At 42.9% G+C, this 21,523-nt stretch overlaps 1 protein-coding gene across 1 annotated transcript in view; it reads left to right on the forward strand.

Moving 5' to 3' along the window:
- BMPR2 (bone morphogenetic protein receptor type 2) overlaps positions 1-21,523 on the forward strand; it is a 127,405-nt gene that overhangs the window by 100,079 nt on the left and 5,803 nt on the right. Inside the window, exons 8-11 of the mRNA XM_084778672.1 lie at positions 3-163; positions 1,221-1,368; positions 10,199-10,335; positions 19,043-19,215. Coding sequence (XP_084634798.1) covers positions 3-163; positions 1,221-1,368; positions 10,199-10,335; positions 19,043-19,215 — 619 coding nt within the window. The remainder of the gene's footprint in view (positions 1-2; positions 164-1,220; positions 1,369-10,198; positions 10,336-19,042; positions 19,216-21,523) is intronic.

Raw genomic sequence — 21,523 nt, forward strand, 5'->3', positions numbered from 1 at the left:
AGATCATTATAAACCCGCAATTTCCCATCGAGATTTAAACAGCAGAAACGTCCTGGTAAAAAATGATGGCACATGTGTTATTAGTGACTTCGGTCTGTCCATGAGATTAACTGGAAATAGACTGGTGCGCCCCGGGGAGGAAGATAACGCGGCTATAAGTGAGGTGAGTCTATAAGCGTCACGCTGGCATTCTGCCAAACCATAATACTCACAACAGTTATCCTTGTGTACTGTCAGTTACACACAGTTAGGAGTTAGAAAATTAGGATATGCCATGTAAACTTATCAGTTCATTTTGAAAATCCCAGCTCAGTTGAACAGATATTATAGAGAAGTATCGTGGAATTGGTTTTTTTGTTATTTGTTTTAAAGGGGAACGTAAGTATTTGTTTTGTTTGGTTGGTTTATGTTTTGTTTTTTGAGACAGATTATCTTTTTTTATTTTATTTTGTTGTTGTTTGGTTTTTTGTTTTGTTTTTTGAGACGTTTCTCTGTGTAGCCTTGGCTGGCCTCGAACTTACAGAGATCCGCCTGCCTCTGCTAGTGCTGGGATTAAAGGCCTGTGCCACCACCGCCCCATCAAGACAGATTTTCTTTATATAGCCCATTTTAGCCTTGAATTTACCATTCTTCTCTGAGGGCTGAGATGTTGGGCAAGTGCTCCAGACCCAGCCAGGAACTGATTTTTTTTAAAGCAAGAGTCAGGCTACCAAGGCTGAGTGAGATAAGACAGTCTACTCTCTGCTCACAACGTTAATGCATCTTTCTGGCCCTCTTCTCTGTGTTCACACACATAAATCTACATATACATGTGTATTTATAGTTTTTAAAAATATTAAATGATGGACATACTGATTTGCAATTTCTTACCATGTTTGATAGGTTTTGTTTCACGTTATTGACTGTACTGCAAAGGTGGGCAATGGGTTAAGAGTTAACTAGGGAGCAGCCTGCAGCCTCGTGGGTTTTTAAGTTGGCATAGGAACAATTACTGTGTTCTTTCTCATCCAGTGAGTAGTTTTTACTGAAGCAGATTTAATGCTGTTTAACTATTAAAAAGAGAGTGATTTTTAAAGCATAGTGTACAAAGGTCTCAGTTACCTGCTTAGGGTCAAATAGTATCGTCAGTAGTTAATTTTACACACGACTTTTGGTCTGATGTTTGCCCTTCGGAATGTGTTGCATTCTGTTTCTTTAAAGTACCGCTCCTAATTTACCAGGTTGGCACAATTCGCTATATGGCACCGGAAGTGCTGGAAGGAGCCGTGAACCTGAGGGACTGTGAGTCGGCTCTGAAGCAGGTTGACATGTATGCGCTCGGCCTGATCTACTGGGAGGTGTTCATGAGGTGCACAGACCTCTTCCCAGGTAGGAGCTGCTGCTCTGAGAGCCATCAGTTGTTACAAGTGATACTGTTGTGTTTTCTGTCTCATTTACATTCAGTAACTCAATTGGATACAATAATTTTTTTCCTTTGAACTTTCAGTTCATTGCCATCTGAATATTGAATATTCAGAATAGAAATATCAGAAAGGTTTTTGTTTAAAAAAAAAATTACCCAGATTTTCATCTGAGTAGTTTCTTTCATTTCAGTAGTAGGCCGCCAGCCCTCAGTTCTGCTGCTAGGCCCTGGCTTCCTCAGGCACCTACATACACACGGCATACACAGACACACAGAAAATTAGCTTATACTTCTAATACATGGTGAAATGAGCTGATAGTAATTTAGCTTACTAAGGTCAGCTAATTTCTACTGAAAAGTATGTTTTCTGGGACCTGGAGAGAAGGCTCAGGAGCTAAGAACACGTTCTTCCAGAGGACACAAATTCAATCCCAGCAACCATCTCCGCTGGCTTCCAACTTCTTGTATCTCCAGGTCCATCCAGGAGGATCTGTTTGGACACCTGCACACACACACACACACACACACACACACACACACCTATTCATATAATTAGAAATAATAAAAATAATCTTTTTAGTTTTTTGAGACAGGGTTTCTTTGTGTTATCTCACTGTCCTGGACTCACTCTGAAGACCAAGATGGCCTCAAACTCACAGAGATCCACCCGCCTCTGCCTCCCGAGTGCTGGGATTAAAGGCGTGCACTGCCACACCCTACACTCAGGAGGCAGAGGTAGGGCAGCCTGGTCTACAGAGTGCATTCCAGGACAGCCAGGGCTACAGAAAAAAAAAAAAAAAAGGAAGGAAGAAACTACGCGTTCATGCATGTGATGGAATTTTATTCAGCTTTATAGCTGAATCATAGTACTAACAAAATGGATGAATCTGGAAATGATTATGTTATGTAAAATAAGTCACCTCAGACAAATATTGCCTGCTTTCTTTCTCTCATCTGCATAATTCTAAATACTAGTTTTTATTTATGGAGGCACGTGTGGGTGTAGGTTCTGAACTAGAGAAGAGAGCATAAGAGGAAGAGATCTCAACATGAGGAGGAAGAAAAAAGGAGAGGAGTAATAGAGTGCATGTAAAGTAAACATAGGGGACCAGGAGGTGGGAAGCAAGGGGTGGGGGGTGAGATAAACGTGTGGAGGTGCCCCAGTGCAGCCATCACTGCCAGGCCTGGTGGCTCACACCTTTGATCCCAGCACTTGGGAGGCTGTGTCTCTGTGAGTTAAGAGGCCAGCCTCTTCACTACAAAGTGAGTTCCAGAACAGTCAGAGCTGCATAGTGAGGCCCTGTCTTGACAAAAACAAAGGAGGAGGAAGCAACAGCCACCCATTATTTTGTATGCTAATTTTTAAAACTAATGAATAAAATGAAAAGGATGATAAAAGATGAAATTTTAGAGGTAAACTTTTGTTTAGTGATTAGAGCCTCAGCATGATGAAAAGAGGTAGATACTGGCAGTGGATACACAGTGGGAATTGTATTTAATGCCACAAAACTGTGCACTCAAAAATGATTAAAATAACAGATTTTTTAATTAGGTATTATTTTACAACAATAAAAAAATAAGTATGAGAGAATTATATTGAAATTCTTTTTTGTTTTGTTTTGTTTTTCGAGACAGGGTTTCTCTGTGTAGCCTTGGCTGTCCTGGACTCACTTTGTAGATCAGGCTGACCTCAAACTCACAGTGATCCCCCTGCCTCTACCTCCCAAGAGCTGGGATAACAGGCGTGTGCCACCACGCCCGGCTACATTGAGATTCTTACAGTAGTTTACTGTCACTGTACAAATACCTGAGAAAAACAAAGGAAGTTTCGGAGATTTCAGTCCACACTTGCTTAGCCCTGGGTTTGGGCAGAACATCATATCAGGAACTGTGGCAGAGGAACAGGAAGCAGTAGTCAGGCAGTATATATAACCTCCCACAGCCTACTTCCTTTGACTGGTCCCACCTCACACCTTTTACTACCTTCCAATAGTGTCACATATTATGAGTCACTAAGGCATGAATCTGTGGGATGTCCATTACAGCACAGCTCTCATGATCTAACCATGTCTGGAGATGCCCTCTCAGACACCCCAGAATGTCTGACCCTCTTCAGTACTTCTTTATTTTAGAGATTTATTTATTATTATGTAATCAGTGCTCTGCTTGCATGTACTCCTGCAAGCCAGAAGAGGGCGCCATATCACATTACAGATGGTTATGAGCCACCATGTGGTTGCTGGGAATTGAACTCAGGACCTCTGGAAGAGCAGGTGGCGCTCTTAAGCACTGAGCCACCTCTCCAGCCCATCTTCAGTACTTCTTAATGCAGTCCTGTTGGTGATCAAGATTAAACATCATCACAGAACACAGAGCCTTGCCATGGATGTGGGTGAGATGAGCATTACGAAGAAATTCAAAGGAGTCTAGCTCTACAGAAGCCGTCTAGAGGTCTGAGGGACAGTGAGAGGAGCAGCCAGGAGCCTAAATGAAATGTTGTTTAATCAGAAGGATGATAGAAAAAGGAGATTTTTGAAAAGGAATAGTGATAGGTAACTGAAAGATTTATTGTTTATTTTTTATTTATTTTTATTTATTATATATTCAGTGCTCTGGCTGCATGTACACCTGCAGTCCAGAAGAGGGCATCAGATCACATTATAGATGGTTGTGAGCCACCATGTGGTTGCTGGGAATTGAACTCAGGACCTCTGGAGGAGCAGTCGGTGCCCTTAACCTCTGAGCCATCTCTCCAGCCCCTATTTTTTAATTTTCATGATTGTCTTAGTCACTCCTCTATTGCTGTGAAGAGACACAGGCAATTATGATCCAAGAAAGCATTTAATTGGGTGCTTGCCTACAGTTTCAGAGGCGTGGTTTGTGATCATGGCAGGGAATGTGGCAGCAGGCACTGTGCTAGAGGAGTAGTTGAGAACTGCATGTGAGCCGGGCATCCTGCATCCCGTATCCTATGTCCATGGGGAGACCCACCCAGGCATGGGCTTTTGAAACTTCAAAGGCCACACCCACTAACACACCCATTCCCATAAGGCCATCCCTCCTGACCCTTCTAATCCTATCAAAGAATTCCACTCCCGGATGACTAAGCACATGAATATGTGAGCCAATGGGAGGGAGGGGGAGGCACATTCTTACTGAGAGCATCACAGTGACTTAAATTTTATGTGTATGGGCATTTTGCCTTCATGTATGAAAGTGCACCCTGTACATCCTTGGTGCCAGTGGAGGTCAACAGAAGCCATTAGGTCCTCTGGAACTGGAGTTACAGATGATTGTGAGCCACCATGTAGGTACTGGGAACCAAACCCGGGTTGTCTGCACCTGTTCTTAACCACAAAGCCATCTCTTCAGCCCCGGGGTTTATTATTTTTAATGTATGCCTGACCACAGAAAATGTGGGCACAAGTGCTCGCCTGTATGGTACATGGAGGGCAGAGAAAATCCCAGAAACTAGTATTCAGGTCCTTTCTGATTTTGTTTGAGACAAGATTTCTCATTTGCCTGGAATTTTACCAAGTAGTCTAGACCATCAACCAGGGTCAGTGTGTCTAAGCCACCCATCTTGCCATTGCTGGGTGTACAGGCTTATATGCGTCTTTTTATTGTTGTTACAGTTGGCCAGGGCGGGGGGGGGGGGGCGGGGGATGCATTTTGGGGCCCAAACTCAGGCAAACACTTTACTGACTGAGCCATCTCCCCAGGGCCACACAGAGAAACCCATGTCTCAAAACAACAGCAAAACCAACCAACCAAATGTGTGTGTGTGTGTGTGTGTGTGTGTGTGTGTGTGTGTGTGTACACACACACACATATATATGTTTATATATATAAACATGGTTAAGATAAAATTAAAATTAAGATAAAAGTGGTTGAAGTTAAAGCTGAGCTGTATCTCCAGTATGTAGAGGATTTTCCTAGTATGCGTGAGGCTTTGAGTTCCTTACCCAACAGAGACACATTTTGAATAGATGCCTTCTAACAGTGAGTGGAGGGGAAATTTGGTTATGACTGAGTATTGAGGTATTCTCTTCAGTAAGCAGATTAATTAGGAAGGTAAATGATTAGAAAAATGAAGGGAGGTGGCTAGAGAGATGGCTCTGAGGTTAAGAGCACACTGGCTGCTCTTCCAAAGGTCCTGAGTTCAATTCCCAGCAACCACATGGTTGCTCACAACCATATATAATGAGGTCTGGTGCCCTCTTCTGGTGTGCAGACACACATGCAGGCAGAAAACTGTATACATAATAAATAAGTAAATATTTTTTTTTAAATAAAGAAAAATGGTGAGAATTTTTTAAAATCAGTGTCTCTGAAGTTAATGACTTGGGCAGACATGGAGGGTCAACACCAGGAGACAGAAGCAGGGAGATAGGGAAGCTTGAGGCACCGGGGAAAACAAACACCAAATCACAGTAAATGTAATTGAGAAGACTCGAGGAAGTACAGCTGAGGAATGAGTCTTGCTTGTTGCTTGTTTGTTTGTGGGGGGGTTGTTTGTTTTAGATTTATTTACTTATTATGTATACAGTGTTCTACCTGCATGTAGGCCTGTATGCCAGAAGAGGGCACCACATCTCATTATAGATGATGTTTTGCTGGGACTTGAACCCAGGACTGTAGACCTCAACTGAGAGATCTGCCTGTGTCTACCTCCTGAGTGCTGAGATTAAAGGTGTGTGCCATCACTGCTGGCTTTAAGAATGATTTGGTGTTGTTGTTATAAGAGGAGCTTCTGTTAAATCAAGAGGATAAACTATATGACAGAGAACATGAAAAGTGTTAAGAAAACACAAGCAAGGTATGCAGGGTACTTTTCAGTCTTTTAAAGAAATATATTATGTATATGAATGTTCTGTCTGTATATACACCTGCAGGCCAGAAGAGGGCATCAGATCACATTATAGATGCTTGTGAGCCACCATGTGGTTGCTGGGAATTGAACTCAGGACCTCTGGAGGAGCAGACAGTGCTCCTAACTAAGCCATCTCTCCAGCCCTTTTCAAACCTTTTAAAGGTTACGTATTTTTATTTTATGAATGAGTGTTTTGGCTGTATGTATGTTTGTGGACCACTGGGGTACCTGGTGCCTTTGGCAGCCAGAACAGAAGAACAGATCACCTGAAACTTGAGTTATTGACAAGTGTAAGCCACCAAATGGGCTTAGTGCCCTCCTCTGGCCTCTGCAGATACCCGGCACATACAGAGTACATGTACATACAAGCAAGCAAAGCACTCAAGCACATAAAATAAAAATTTAAAACCTAAAGAATATTATATGATAATTATAAATTTTTTATATTTTTAGTTTATCTCAAAATGTAAAATATGTTTTAATGTTGAAAAAAATATGTAATGAAGGTTGATTCTATAAAAATATTTAAAATAAATAAGTTGTGTGTCTTAGCATAAGGGAAGAATAAAGTGCTACAGTGTTTAAATGAAGGAAGAAAGAAAAAAGACAAGAGAAAGAAGAGAAGAAAAAGAATAAAAGTCATTTGGGAAGGGAACCAAAAATGCCTCTATAAAATAGACAGACATTTAACCATCCACATGAGGTAAGAGGAATGTTAAATGATAGGGCCAAATATCTGGTGTCTTCTAAACAGCTTAAAAGAAAGTGAGATTATAGGACTTCCCTTGAGCAACCCAGTGACGGTAAAGTTATAAGAAAAGCTATCTCTCATCATCATGGGAGATTAATAACTTTATGTCCACAGTAAAGTTAGCTCAAATAATTGTCTATTGAAAAACTAGACTTAGAACCATTAATATTTAGTGGAATTTTCTTTGAGGAGGGAGAGAGGGAGTGTGTGTGTTTGTGTGTATGCGTACGTGTGTGCCTGTCCACGGAGAGGACAGAGCCAACCTCAGGGGTCATTCCTCAGAAGCGGTCCTTGTTTTTTGAAGGAGGGTCTCTCACTGTGCCTGGAGCATGCTGGTTAAACTAGGCTGCGGCTCTGGAGCCCCAGCGATCTGCCCGTCTCCACCTCCCCAGTGCTAGCACATATCGCCTGGGTGGGCTTTCTATCTAGATGCTAGCAAGCTAACTGCATGGCAAGCAGCTTACAGACTGAGCTGCCTTTTAGCCTCTCTTTGTTAGTTCTTAGGGTCATTGTATTATACAAAATCACATATTAATTTCTCTTTTTTGTCTTTTCTAATATTTTATTTAACTTTAATCTATGTACATTGGTGTGAAGGTGTAAGATCTTGGAGTTGCGAGCTGCCATGTGGGTGCTGGAAACTGAACCCGGGTCCTGTGGAAGAGCAGGCAGTGCTCTTAACCAGTGAGCCACCTCTCCAGCCCACACATTAATTTCTTGTAGTAGCTTCTGAAGTTAGAATTTAAATGATCTTAGTAAATCAAATAGGATTATTAATTTTTAATTATGCTAACCTAACATTTGGTGGGGAGGGGACTAATAAATAAGTGGGGAGTATGTGCATATATCATGTCAGAGGCACATCAGATATGCTAGTAAACTACAGTTTACAGGCAATTTGAATTGACATCAATTGTACAATATGAGATAGGTTTCAAGGAACAAATCGCTGTACAACCAATATCTTTAAATCCTTTAGTTTTGTCTTAGAGTTCAATGTTGATATTCACTTTAATCTTAAAAATAGGCAGTAATGCCACCTGTTTTTTAGTGCAGTTCAGTATTCTACTAATGGATTCTGCTACACAAATCACAGAAATATACAATTAATATTTATACATTGTTAAAAATGCTGGCCAGGCGTCGTGGTACATGCCTTTAATCCCAGCAGGGGCAGACAGTTCAAGGCCAGCCTGGTCTACAAAGTGAGTCCAGGACAGCTAAGGCTATATAGAGAAACCTTGTCTCAAATATATATATATATATATATATATACTGATAGAAGGCAAGAATTATTTTGAATATTCAGATAGAAACAGAAGCTTGTCTGTTTTGTGGAGGGTCTTCATCTGGGTCATTATAACTTCATTGTTAGAAACAGAAGCTTGTCGTGTTTTGTGGCGTTCTCTCATCTGGGTCACTAGAGCTTTATCGCTGTGCCAGCGAGACAAGCAAGGCAGACATTACTGTCCTGCTGACAGGAAGATTGAAACACACAAGAGCTGCGTGACTTCTCCAAGGAAGAGATGAAGCCAAGATTAGAACCAGAATGCCTGAGCGCCATCCCTTCTAACTTAGCTTGTTATTTTAGTGCTTTAGAGTGGTGGGGAGCCAGGAAGACTATAGCTCTCTTGTGTTCTTTGCCAAGAATCCTCTAGGCCAGCGGTTCTCAGGGGGTCATGACCCCATGGCAAACTTGTATCTCCAAAAATATTTACATTATTATTCACAGCAGTAGCAAAATTTCAGATAGGAAGTAACAATGAAAATAATTTCATGGCTGGAGGTTACTACAACATATTTATGGGGTTGTAGGGTTAGGAAGGTTGAGAGCCGCTGCTCTAGGCCATTGGATTTTTATTTATTAATTCTAAGGGATCTTCTGTATGTTTATTAATACACTTTATTTCATTTTATAAATTCAGAAGTATTTCATTGTAAGCAGCTAATTGTACCTATTGGTGACACACAGGTGTCAAATACTAGTAGGATAGTTAGTGTTACTTTAAAATTCTAGATTTAAATACTGACTGAGGAAAATTAAGTAATGGCATGGTCATTGTCATAAAATTTTTATATAGGACTAACTTAAGGATGTAGCTCATTTGGTGCAGTGCCACATAGCATGCAGGAAGTCCTGAGTTTAGTCCCCAGTCCTGCAACCTGCTGTGGCAGTGCACACCTGTAACCCAAACCCTTAGGAGGTAACAGCAGGAGCCACCCTTGGCTGCCTAAGGAATGTGAGGCCAGCCTGGAGCACATGAGACCCTATCTCCAAAAGCAAACCAAAACGGAAAGATTGTAATATTTGATACATTCTGGCTGAACTAGAAGAGAGCTAATAACCTAGTAAGGCATGGTGATTATTCAGTCTTTCCTCTATCTTTAAAAATATATAATTTGTTAATTTAGTCATATTACATCTAAATTGTTATCCCATCCCTTGTATCCTCCCATTCCTCCCTCCCTCCCATTTTTCCCTTATTCCCCTCCCCTATGAATGTGACTGAGGGAGACAGTCTTTCCTCTTAAATTTGGTTGCATGTCATCATACTAAATCTGCAATTTTCTCTATGTTCTAATGTGACATTACAGTTCGGGCATAATTTTAAGCATTAAGTATTCTTTATATTTCCCTCCTAAATTTAATAGCAGTCAAATCCATTTTAAAATACCTGTCTAGCCTGAGATGCAGCTCATTGGTGGGAAACTTAACTTAAAAAGAGTGTCCAGCTGGGCGTGGTGGCTCACACGCAGAGGCAGGTGGATCTCTGTGAGTTCCAGGACAGCCAGGGCTACACAGAGAAACCCTGTCTTGGTGGCAGAGGCAGGTAGATGTCCAGGGCTTGGTCTTAACATATGTGCTTAGCATGTCCAAGTACTTACTGTGTACTTAGTATGTACTTAGCATGTACTTAGCAAAGTATTGAGTTTGATTCCCAACACTAGAGAATACTTATCTGTGTAGCATCAAAACTTTTTTATCAGTAACATTTGACATGTCTAAATATCACAACACATCAAATCAACAATAACATCTTGAAATCTGTATATATTCTTGAAATGGTTTAATACATATGATCTCTATGCTTATTTTATACTAGAAATACCTCTGCTACTCTATCCTCTATAATAATTAGGAATTCTGCCGTTCTTTTCTATAAATACACAGGTGAGTCTGTACCAGAATACCAGATGGCTTTTCAGACAGAAGTTGGAAATCATCCCACTTTTGAGGATATGCAGGTTCTTGTGTCGAGAGAAAAGCAGAGACCCAAGTTCCCAGAAGCCTGGAAAGAAAATAGCCTGGTAAGAAAACAAGAACTGGGCTGGGGAGATGGCTCAGTGGTTAAGAGCACTGGCTGCTCTTCCAAAGGTCCTGAGTTCAATTCCCAGCAACACATGGTGGCTCACAACCATCTATAATGAGATCTGGCGCCCTCTTCTGGCCTGTGGGTGTACATCGCATTCATACACTAAATAAATCTTTAAAAAAGAACGAAAGAGAAAATAAGAACTTCTTTTTTGATGTTTTTTGGGTTTTGTTTTTTCAAGATAGGGTTTCTCTGTGTAGCCTTGGCTGTCATGGACTCTTTTTGTAGACCAGGCTGGCTTTGAACTCACAGTGATCCGCCTGCCTCTGCCTCCAAAGGCATGTGCCATCACTATCCGGCTTAGAACTTCTTACTTAAAGTAGATAAGTCTAAATGTTCTTGAAGCAAAAACTCGAAGCCAGCTGTCTGTGGTGAGTCATGCCTGTACCCTACCACTGAACATGTTTCAAGGCCAGCCTGGGCTCAGTGTAAAACATGGTCAAAGATGGGTCGGGTGGGACAATGTTTGACCAAATAAGTCAAATAAAATAAAAAACATCAGAATTGTGTTTATGTAAACATTTCCTATGCAACAAAGTATTGAACAAATTTAAGGACTTTAAGGAACCATGCATACTATATTCATTGCTTTAAGCTCTTGCCATTTGGGAAAACTTATTTCAAAAAAAAAAATATCATGCCTGGGGCTGGAGAGCTGGCTCAGTAGCTAAGAGCACTTGCTGCTTTTCCAGGGGTCCTGAGTTGAATTCCCAGTACCCACTTGGTGGGTCACAACCGTCTGTAATGGAATCTAATTCCCTCTTCTGTTGTGCATGAAAACAGAACACTCATATACATAAAATAAATAAGCAAATTCTTTTAAAAACAAAACACCGTCCCATGGAGTCCCTAGTTCTTTGTCATCTTTCTTTCTAGGTTCTACACAGAAGCAACATTTTTTTTTTTAATCTATGTCTTTCTCTTACTTATAGGTAATCTTCTTTTGATGAAGTTCCATTTCAGTGATTGTTTTACTCTATGTGTTAGGTGGTAAACATTACAAATCCGTGCGTGTTTACAGTTTTTCCATCTTACTGTCACACATGAGCAATGAACAGCAAAGCAATGGCTTCAAAGTTGAGAGTATGTCCTCTAGCCCAGTCTTCATGATGAGAATTCACATGTGGCCAGGCTTAGCCCCACTGACGGTGTGCTAGGAGCGCATCTGGGAGGGAGAGGACACTGTGGCAGCCCTGTTGGGGCCCGTCCCTCTTTCCCTGTGACACTGCTTACTCCAGAGTGCCCAGCCCACGGCCTGCTAGTCAGTTTCGTCCCCGTCACCCATCTCACAGTACAAGTGCTGGGACTCTGCATACACAGTCCTTCATTCAGTGGCTTCCAGGGACTGAACCGGAGCTCAGGTTGCCAGGCTGAATAGTGTCCTTACCCACCAGCCTACCTCACACAGACCCTCCAGTGCGGTATGTTTTTATCATTTTATCTGATTCTATTTCATTCTTTTTTTTTTTCTCTCCTTTTCTTTTGAGACAGGATCTTATTAAGCCCCGACTGCCCTCCAACTCCCTACATAGCTCAGGGTGACTTTGAACACCTCCTCCATCTACCTCTCATGTTAGTTACTGTTCTGTTGGTGTAAAGAGGCCCCGTGATCCAGGCGACTTCTAAGACATTAAATTGGGGCTAGCCTAAGTTTCAGAGTGTCAGCCCGTGATCATCATTGATAGGAAGCATAGTGGGTGGCAGGCAGGAATGTCACTGCAGTAATAGCTAAAAGCTACTGCTGATCAATAGGTGGCAGTCAGAGAGAGAGAGAGAGAGAGAGACAGTGCCTGGCATGGGCTTTTGAAACCTCAGAGCCTACCCCAGGGACACGCCTCCTCCATGAAAGCCACACCTCCTCGTCCTTCCCAAACAGTCCCGCTGAGGATCACGCAGTCAAATAGATGTGCCCATAAAGGCTGTGCTCATTGAAACCGCCACATTGTGATTGCAAGAGTATAGCACCACACCCAGTTTTAAAACTTGTTTTTCTGTAAGCTGTTAAGACTTATTTTTGTCCTTACAGTTTTGAAACTTCACTTGGGTGTGTGTTAGCATGGTTCTTTTCAAACATTTTTCCCCTGGATATTGAATAGATTTTTTTTTTTTTAAGTTTGAAAATGCACAACTTCCCTCAATCAGGAGTTCTCTGGTGTTTCTTTTAAAATTACTTCTTTCCTTATATGTCTGTGTCCTTGAATTGTCATTAAAATATTAGTGAACCACCTGGCATTCCGGGTGTGATTTTCTTTCCTGTATTTTCATCTTTTTGTTTGTTTGGGAAACTGGGCTACATGAGCCCATACTATGTAGCCAAGTATAACTGAACTCCTGCCTTCACCTCCGACGTGTGTGCCACTGTGCCAATCTGTGTGGCGCTGCACTCTAACTAGGGTCTCGTGTGTGGTAGCACTCTGACTAGGGTCTCACGTGTGTCAGCACTCTGACTAGGGTCTCACGTGTGTCAGCACTCTGACTAGGGTCTCACGTGTGGTAGCACTCTGACTAGGGTCTCACATGTGGTAGCACTCTGACTAGGGTCTCGTGTGTGTCAGCACTCTGACTAGGGTCTCACGTGTGGTAGCACCCTGACTAGGGTCTCGTGGGTGTCAGCACTCTGACTAGGGTCTCGTGTGTGGTAGCACTCTGACTAGGGTCTCGTGTGTGTCAGCACTCTGACTAGGGTCTCGTGTGTGTCAGCACTCTGACTAGGGTCTCGTGGGTGTCAGCACCCTGACTAGGGTCTCGTGTGTGGTAGCGCTCTGACTAGGGTCTCGTGGGTGTCAGCACCCTGACTAGGGTCTCGTGTGTGGTAGCACTCTGACTAGGGTCTCACGTGTGGTAGCACTCTGACTAGGGTCTCACATGTGGTAGCACTCTGACTAGGGTCTCGTGTGTGTCAGCACTCTGACTAGGGTCTCACGTGTGGTAGCACCCTGACTAGGGTCTCGTGGGTGTCAGCACTCTGACTAGGGTCTCGTGTGTGGTAGCACTCTGACTAGGGTCTCGTGTGTGTCAGCACTCTGACTAGGGTCTCGTGTGTGTCAGCACTCTGACTAGGGTCTCATGGGTGTCAGCACCCTGACTAGGGTCTCGTGTGTGGTAGCGCTCTGACTAGGGTCTCGTGGGTGTCAGCACCCTGACTAGGGTCTCACGTGTGGTAGCACTCTGACTAGGGTCTCGTGTGTGGTAGCACTCTGACTAGGGTCTCACGTGTGGTAGCGCTCTGACTAGGGTCTCGTGGGTGTCAGCACCCTGACTAGGGTCTCACGTGTGGTAGCACTCTGACTAGGGTCTCGTGTGTGTCAGCACTCTGACTAGGGTCTCGTGGGTGTCAGCACTCTGACTAGGGTCTCGTGTGTGGTAGCACTCTGACTAGGGTCTCGTGGGTGTCTGTACGCCACCATCTGAGCTCCACCTCCAGCCTCCATCTCGATTTCATTGTTTTCTACATTGTTCAGCATTTGCTCAGCTTTACCTTTTGGATCATTCATCAGTTTCTCACTAGTACTGTTGGGTTTTGTTTTTGTTTGTTTGTTTGTTTGTTTGTTTGATGGTTTTGGGTTTTGGTTCTTTCAATACAGGGTTTCTCTTGTAGTCCAGACTGTCCTGGACTCTCTGATTTCCTGGATGGCAGGATGGTGTATCAGGCCAAGGCCCTTGCCACCAAGCTTGATGCTGTATTTCAGTCCTTGGCATCTACAGAGTAGAACGAGATAACACCATGTGCCCAACATAACACATGCCATTCCCCCCAGTAAATACATTTATAATTTTTATTTCAACATCTACAATCATACTTATATTTTTAGGAGATTATATTGCTTGATATTTCCTCAGATATCTCTTTTTAAGAAGGTAGTAATAAAAAGGGGGAGGGGTCTGGAGAAATGGCTCAGAGGTTAAGAGCACTGTCTGTTCTTACAAAGGTCCTGAGTTCAATTCTCAGCAACCACATGGTATCTCATAACCATCTATAATTAGATGTGGAGATCTGGTGCCCTCTTCTGGCATGCAGGCACACATAGGGGCAGAATACTGTATAAATAATAACTAAATAAAATCTTTTAAAAAGGGCGGGGAACTGGAGAGATGGCTCAGGGGTAAAGAGCACTGTCTACTCTTTCAGAGGACCTGAGTTCAGTCCCCAGCATCCACACGGTGGCTCACACCCATCTCTAATGAGATCTGGTGCTCTCTTCTGGTGTGCAGACACACATGCGGGCAGAGTACTGTACAAATAAATAAGTCTTTAAAAGAACAAAAGAGGGAAGGTAGTAATAATGATTACTAATGAATGTATTTATTACATCTTTATACTTAGTGCAAATTAATTTTTTAACTATAATTAAAAAGGAAACATGAGGAAATTTAGTAATTTAAATCAGCTTACTATATGGTTTCATTTTCCACTTACAGATTGCCTTAGTATAATAGAATGTTTTCATTGTTGTCCTATCAGAGAGAGACTGGAGAGACCTGTATATTTCCTTTCAGATAGATTGGACTTTATCTTATCGGTCACCTTTGTTAATAAGTTAATGTCAGAGCTAGCTTGTGTCTCAAATGACATTGGAGTCTTTAAGCATGTGACCACTGAAGAGCTTCTACTTAGGTTCACATGCACACGATGGCCTCCATCTGCAGTCCGCTGAGGGAACCTGGGCAGCTCCTTAAGCCCCAGTAGCTGGTGAGAAAGCGAGGTGCACTTCACCAGGACTCCCAGAGCTGCCGACCCCACCGAAAATGTCTGTGAAGTCCCTGAGAATCTGTTATAATAAGTTGCAGCTTCTTTTCGTCTTCCTTAATTTGTTTCATTTCACCACAACAACTAAGACCCATTCTTTGAAGTACTGTCTGCTGGCAACCCTACCATTGTGGGATATGCAACATACGCAGATTTACCTGAAAACTTTCTACTTCTAATTTAGATGAAGTTGCTAAGTAAGGGATTTGTAATACTTGGTTTACTTCCAACAAATCCATTTAAACGTGATAAGGTTCAGCCAAAAAAAGCTTCATTTTAGTAGCAATACAAGAGTTAGAGAGGAAGTATATAATTTATTAAAATGACTAAAGGTTCATTAATTCTTTAAAAAAAAGAAGGGCTATAAAAATACAATTTACTGGCTCTTATAATTATCTGTAATTACTTTTTAAATGTCAGTGTGGAGAACCCCATTTAACTTTATAGGGCACATCCTCTGGCGGTGAGTTCCCCAGATTTGATTTATCTAGGACTATCTTAATTTCTTCATTATTAAAAGATAATTTTATTTGATATCTAATTCTTCTTAACAGTTGTTTTATTTTCAGTGCTTTAAATATACCATACCTGTTTTCACAGAAAAATGGCTGTTGGTGTCATTGGAGTCTTTTTTTAAATTTCTCATTGTCAGGATCTCTGTTTATTTTTGGCATATGGCACTTCAAGTTGTCTTCTCATGAAGCTATGGGGTTTATCCTGCTGTAGAGTTGGCCAAGTTTCTTGAGTTCACTTATTTTGTTAAATTTGAGTTCAGGTATTCCCACTGCCATTTCTCCTCCCCGTGTGGAACTCCCGTCCTGTGTAGTTAGTACAATTGCTCCTGTGTGGGATCACACCTCACAAGTATGCTGGTCTCTGCTCCTCTTCCTCGCTCTCGACTTCTGTCCTCAGACTGAGAAATTTTGTTTTTCCATCTGCAAACTCACAGGTTCTCTCTAATACCTGCTTATATGTACTGTTGAACCACTCAAATACTGAAATTTGTTGGGTTTGGTTTTTTGTTGTTTTTTGTTTTTGTTTGTTTGTTTGCTTGCTTGCTTTTTTGAGATAAGGGTCCCTCTGTGTAGCCTTGGCTGTCCTAGACTTGATTTGTAGACCAGGCTGGCCTCGAACTCACAGACATCCACCTGCCTCTGCCTCCCAGGTTTAAAATATTATTTAAGTCTTTTAAAAAGCACCTCTGCTCTGCAGGGACCTGGATTCAGTTCCCAGAACCTACAATTCTAACATCAGCCCCAGGCAAGCCAGTGCCAGCCTCTGGGTCTGTAGACACTTGAATTCTCATTAAAATAATTTTTTTGTTTTTGTTTTTTCGAGACAGGGTTTCTCTGTGTAGCCTTGGCTGTCCTGGACCCGCTTTGTAGACCAGGCTGGCCTCGAACTCACAGCGATCCACCTGCCTCTGCCTCCCGAGTGCTGGGATTATAGCCGTGCGCCACCACGCCCGGCCTAAAATAATATTTACAGAATTATAACCCTATACTTGCTTTCATTTTAAATGTATTTTTATTTGAAACTGAACATTTGGGGCTGTAGATGTAGCTTAATTAAGTCTCTAATAAGCACTAACATGAGCAGTTGGATATAGTAGCACATGTGTTTAGTCCCAGTCCTTGAAAGGCAGAGGCAGGAGATTACTAAATTTGAGGCCAGCCTGGTCTACAGAGCAAGTTCCAGGACAGCCAAGGCTACACAGAGAAACCCTGTCTCAAAAAACAAACAACAAAAATAGGCTTTGCAAATTAAAAAAAAAAATGCTCATCTTAAATATAACATAGAAAAGATAGATAAATGTATATGTAATGTATATAAATGTACTAAAATGTTATTTGTCAAAGTGCAGATTGAACTTGGTATTCTATATTCTCATTGCTAAATCTACCACCCTTAGCCTATAGTAAGTATCCTTTTGAAGCGGAAGAAAGGTAGATATCAAAGTGTATGTGCTACTGATGGTTGTGAACGTGTGTTTACACGTGTGTAGGCTCATGTGGACGCCTGAGGTTGACATTTACATTGCGTGTCTTCAATCACTCTTTACCCTGTATTGATGTAGGATCTGTCTTGAACCTGGAGATCGGTGCTTTGGCTAGTCTGGCTAGCCACCTTGTCCAGGAACCCCTGTCTTTGCCTCCAATTCTCTGGGATTGCAGGAAAACTGCTTTGCCCACCCAGCTTTTGTGTGCAATCTGAGCATATAATCTGCAGTCCTCAACACTTGTGCTCTGTCCAGTTACCCGTCTGTCCAGCCCAGATGAAAAGCCTGAAGCTTAAAAATCTAGAAACAAGTCAAAAGAGATCTTCCTTCCTCCCTCCTTCCCTTCCCTCCTTTTTTCTTCCTTTTGTGTGTGTGTGTGTGTGTGTGTGTGTGTGAGAACTTGTCTGAGTATTGAATGCCTTGAGGGTGTGAGTGCACGTGTGGGTTGGGGAGCAGAAGTCGATGTTGGGGGCCTTTTCTTCAGTTGTTCTCCATGTTAGTTACGACTCCGAGCCTCTTGATGAACCCAGAGCTCGCTGGTTCCAAGCTAGCCAACCTCCCCAGGAATCCCCTCACTCTGCCCCCTCCCTTGTGCTGAGATGTCGATATCCACTCCACACAATGTTCCAGCTTCCTTCCCGCCCCGCCCTTCCTCCAGTGCTGAGATGTCGATGTCCACTCCACAGAATGTTCCAGCTTCCTTCCCGCCCCGCCCTTCCTCCAGTGCTGAGATGTCGATGTCCACTCCACAGAATGTTCCAGCTTCTTCTGTAGGTTCTGGGAACTCCAGTCCTTACAGTTTCAGCACAAGTGTTTCACCACTGAGCCTTCTCCCCGGCCCCTGTAAAGATTATTTTATCTATTATGTGTTTTGTATTTGTATTTATTATGTGTTCTGGAACATTTCATTTTGTTTTAAGACAGGGTGTTACTGTGTAGCCCTAGATTAACTGGACTCTGTTTAAACCAGGATGGCATAGGAACTCAGACATCTGCCCGCCTCTGTCTCCACCCTGCCGAATGTCTTTCTGGGTTGTTTGTTAGGTTTGAGAAAGACTCTCCCTCAGTTACTTAGGAAATAACAGTAACTGACTGTCTGGGATTCACTATGTAATACAACCTGACCTCGAACTCAGGGCAGTCCCTCTGTTTCTCCTGAGGAGTGCTAGGGTTACCACCCTACACCACCACACCTGGTTCCAGGGTCTGGGGCTTGGATTTATTTTCCTTATAATTTTTTAGATGGGGTCTCATGTAGCCCAGGCTGGCTTAGAACTCACTATGTATCCGAGGGTGCCCTTGATCTTTTACAAACCCCATGCCTCTATCTGTCCATTGCTTGGATTACAGGCATGTAACACCATGCCATTTTGGGGTGCTTGGTATCAAAACCAGGGCTTCATACATGTGAAGAAAGTATTCTTATCAACTGAGCTACATCCCACTAATGCTTATTTTCTAAAGGAAGTTAAAACTAGCTTTCCCCAGCCAGGCGTGATAGCACCCACCTTTAGTCCCAGCCCTTGGGAGTCAGAGGCAGATGGATCTCTGTGAGTTCGAGGCTAACCTGGTTTACAAAGCCAGGGCTACACAGAGAAACCCTGTCTCAAAAAACAAACAAACAAAAAACACCAATGTACATAAAATAACATAAAAGTAAACTATTTGAAAAAACAAAGCCGGGCGTGGTGGTGCACACCTTTAATCCCGAGAGGCAGAGGCAGGTGGATCGACCTGAGTTCGAGGCCAGCCTGGTCTACAAAGGGAGTCCAGGACAGCCAAGGCTACACAGAGAAACCCTGTCTCAAAAAAAAAAAAAAGAAAAAGAAAAACAAACCAAACCTGAATACAGTTTTTAAAAACAGCATGCTGTCTGGTGTGTATTTTGTGTTATAGGCAGTGAGGTCACTCAAGGAAACAATCGAAGACTGCTGGGACCAGGATGCAGAGGCTCGGCTCACCGCGCAGTGCGCTGAGGAGAGAATGGCTGAACTCATGATGATATGGGAGAGAAACAAGTCAGTGAGCCCGACGGTCAATCCAATGTCTACTGCTCTGCAGAATGAACGGTAAGATCCCGAGGGCAGCTGAGTCCAGGTAAAGGACAAGAGGTAAATACTGGCAAGCCACACATTAATGGTGTGATAACTCACACCTATTAGTGTGAACGTTTATCATTTTTCTTTTAACATTCCCCCCCCTTTTTTGTTTTTGTTTTTTGTTTTTTGTTTTTTGGTTATTCGAGACAGGGTTTCTCTCTGTAGCCTTGGCTGTCCTGGACTCGCTTTGTAGGCCAGGCTGGCCTCGACCTCAACAATTCCCATTTTTAAAAAAACGATTTATTTTTGTTATCTTAACTGTGTGAGTAGGGATGTGCGTGTGAGTTAAGGTGTCTGTAGGCCAGAGACATGAGACCCCTGTAAAGCAGAGTACAGACGGTTGTGAGCTCTGGTGCCATCACCTGAACGCAGGTCTCTGCGAGCGGAAGGAGTGCCCTGAAGCACTGAGCCGTGGCTCTAGTCCCTCAGTATTCCCACTCTTTGTTGTTGTTGTTGGGAGAGGTTGTTTTGTTTTGTTGCTTTCTGAGACAGGGTTTCTCTGTGTAGCCTTGGCTGCACAGGACTTGCTTTGTAGACCAGGCTGGCTTTGAACTCACAGAGATACACCTGCCTCTGCCTCCCAGTGCTGGGATTACTGGTGTGTGCCACCACGCCCGGCTATTATTTTATTACATATTTAAAAGCTTCTGAAAAACACCCAGGAAAGTATTACCAGGGGACATGAAGATAAACGTATACTTCATTCTTGATTTTGTTCTATTTTCTGTTCTCCTTTGTAAGAACAGTTTGTATGATGTGCTGTTTGCACTACTTATAAATCCATGGAATGACTTCCAAGCATACCACATTGCACATTGCATGTCACAACCAGGCAGAGGAGAGACTAGCTGTTCTCAGTACAAGTGTTTTCACTTCACAAGTACTATAAAAGTCAGCCCAGTAGAGCCAGGCATGGTGGCGCACGCCTTTAATCCCAGCACTCGGGAGGCAGAGGCAGGTGGATCGCTGTGAGTTCGAGGCCAGCCTGGTCTACAAAGCGAGTCCAGGACAGCCATGGCTAACACAGAGAGACCCTGTCTCGAAAAATCCAAAAAAAAAAAAAAAAAAAAAAAAAAGTCAGCCCAGCATTGTGGTGCACACCTGTCATCCCAGCACTTTGGGAGCAGAAGCAGGTGGATCTCTGTTAGTTCAAAGCCAGCTTGGTCTACAAAGCAAGTCTAGGACAGCCAGGACTATAAGAGAAACCCTGTCTTGGAGGAAAAAACAAAAAACAATTATTATAAAAATCTTCCGTTTCTATCTTCATTCTGTATTTCTACTGCCCTATAATGTGTAAAATATACAGTGTATGTACCTGTCAAGAGTCAGCTGAAGGGACCAGAGAGATGGCTCAGTGGTTAAAAGCCCTTGTTGCTCTTGCAAAGGACCCTGGTTCAATTCCCAGCACCCACTCACATGGTCGTTCCTAACCATCTGTAACTCCAATTTCAGGGAGTCCAACTCCTTCTCCTAACCTCCAACTCCCCCTCCTAACCTCTACAGGTACTGCACATGCACACACTGCACACCTCTATCTGCAGGCAAATATTCATATACATAAAATAAAAAGAAAGTTTTAGCCGGGCATAGTGGCACACACTTTTAATCCCAGCACTGGGGAGGCCGACGCAGGTGGATCTCTGAATTCAAGGGCAGCCTGGTCTACAGAGCAAGTCCAGGACAGCCAAGACTATAAAGAGAAACCCTGTCTCGAAAAAAATGAAACAAAATTTAAAACGTCAGCTGAAGCTTCTACTTTAAATACTTTAAAATTTTTTCTTGACTCATAAAAAGAAACCTGTGCCTCTCCCTTACTTTGGCCTTTCCCCCTTTTCTAGAGCATTCACCTGCACTTGGGATGGGTCGCCTCAGCTCCGGTCTCTCCTAAGTTTCCCTTAAAGAGTTATTTGCACTGCAGGCTTCATTTTATTGAGCCTTAACCCCTCCATGTCTCCTTAGCTGTCCTTTTCATGGCTGGGCAGCAGCCTTCTCTTCGCCCTGCTGCGATTCTCCTTATTACACAGCTGCCTTTTTATAGAGCCCGTCTCTGCTCAGCTGCTGCCTATCTTCTCTAATGCTTTTCTCTGTTAGTGCCCCAGTGCCTTGGTCACCTCAGGGGAGGCTGTCCTTCATGTTTTCTGTAATGGGCTGTCACTTCCCAGTCATGACCTCAGTGCCTGAAGAGCAGCGCTACATCTTTGTTCCTTTATCTTAGTGCCGTGCTCTGCCTCATCCCTGCCTCAAAGGGATGGTCCCCCAGGAAGGGATGGTCCATTGT

This window comes from Acomys minous, assembly GCF_964271855.1.
Source record: "Acomys minous genome assembly, chromosome: 4".
Taxonomy (NCBI): Eukaryota; Metazoa; Chordata; class Mammalia; order Rodentia; family Muridae; genus Acomys; species Acomys minous.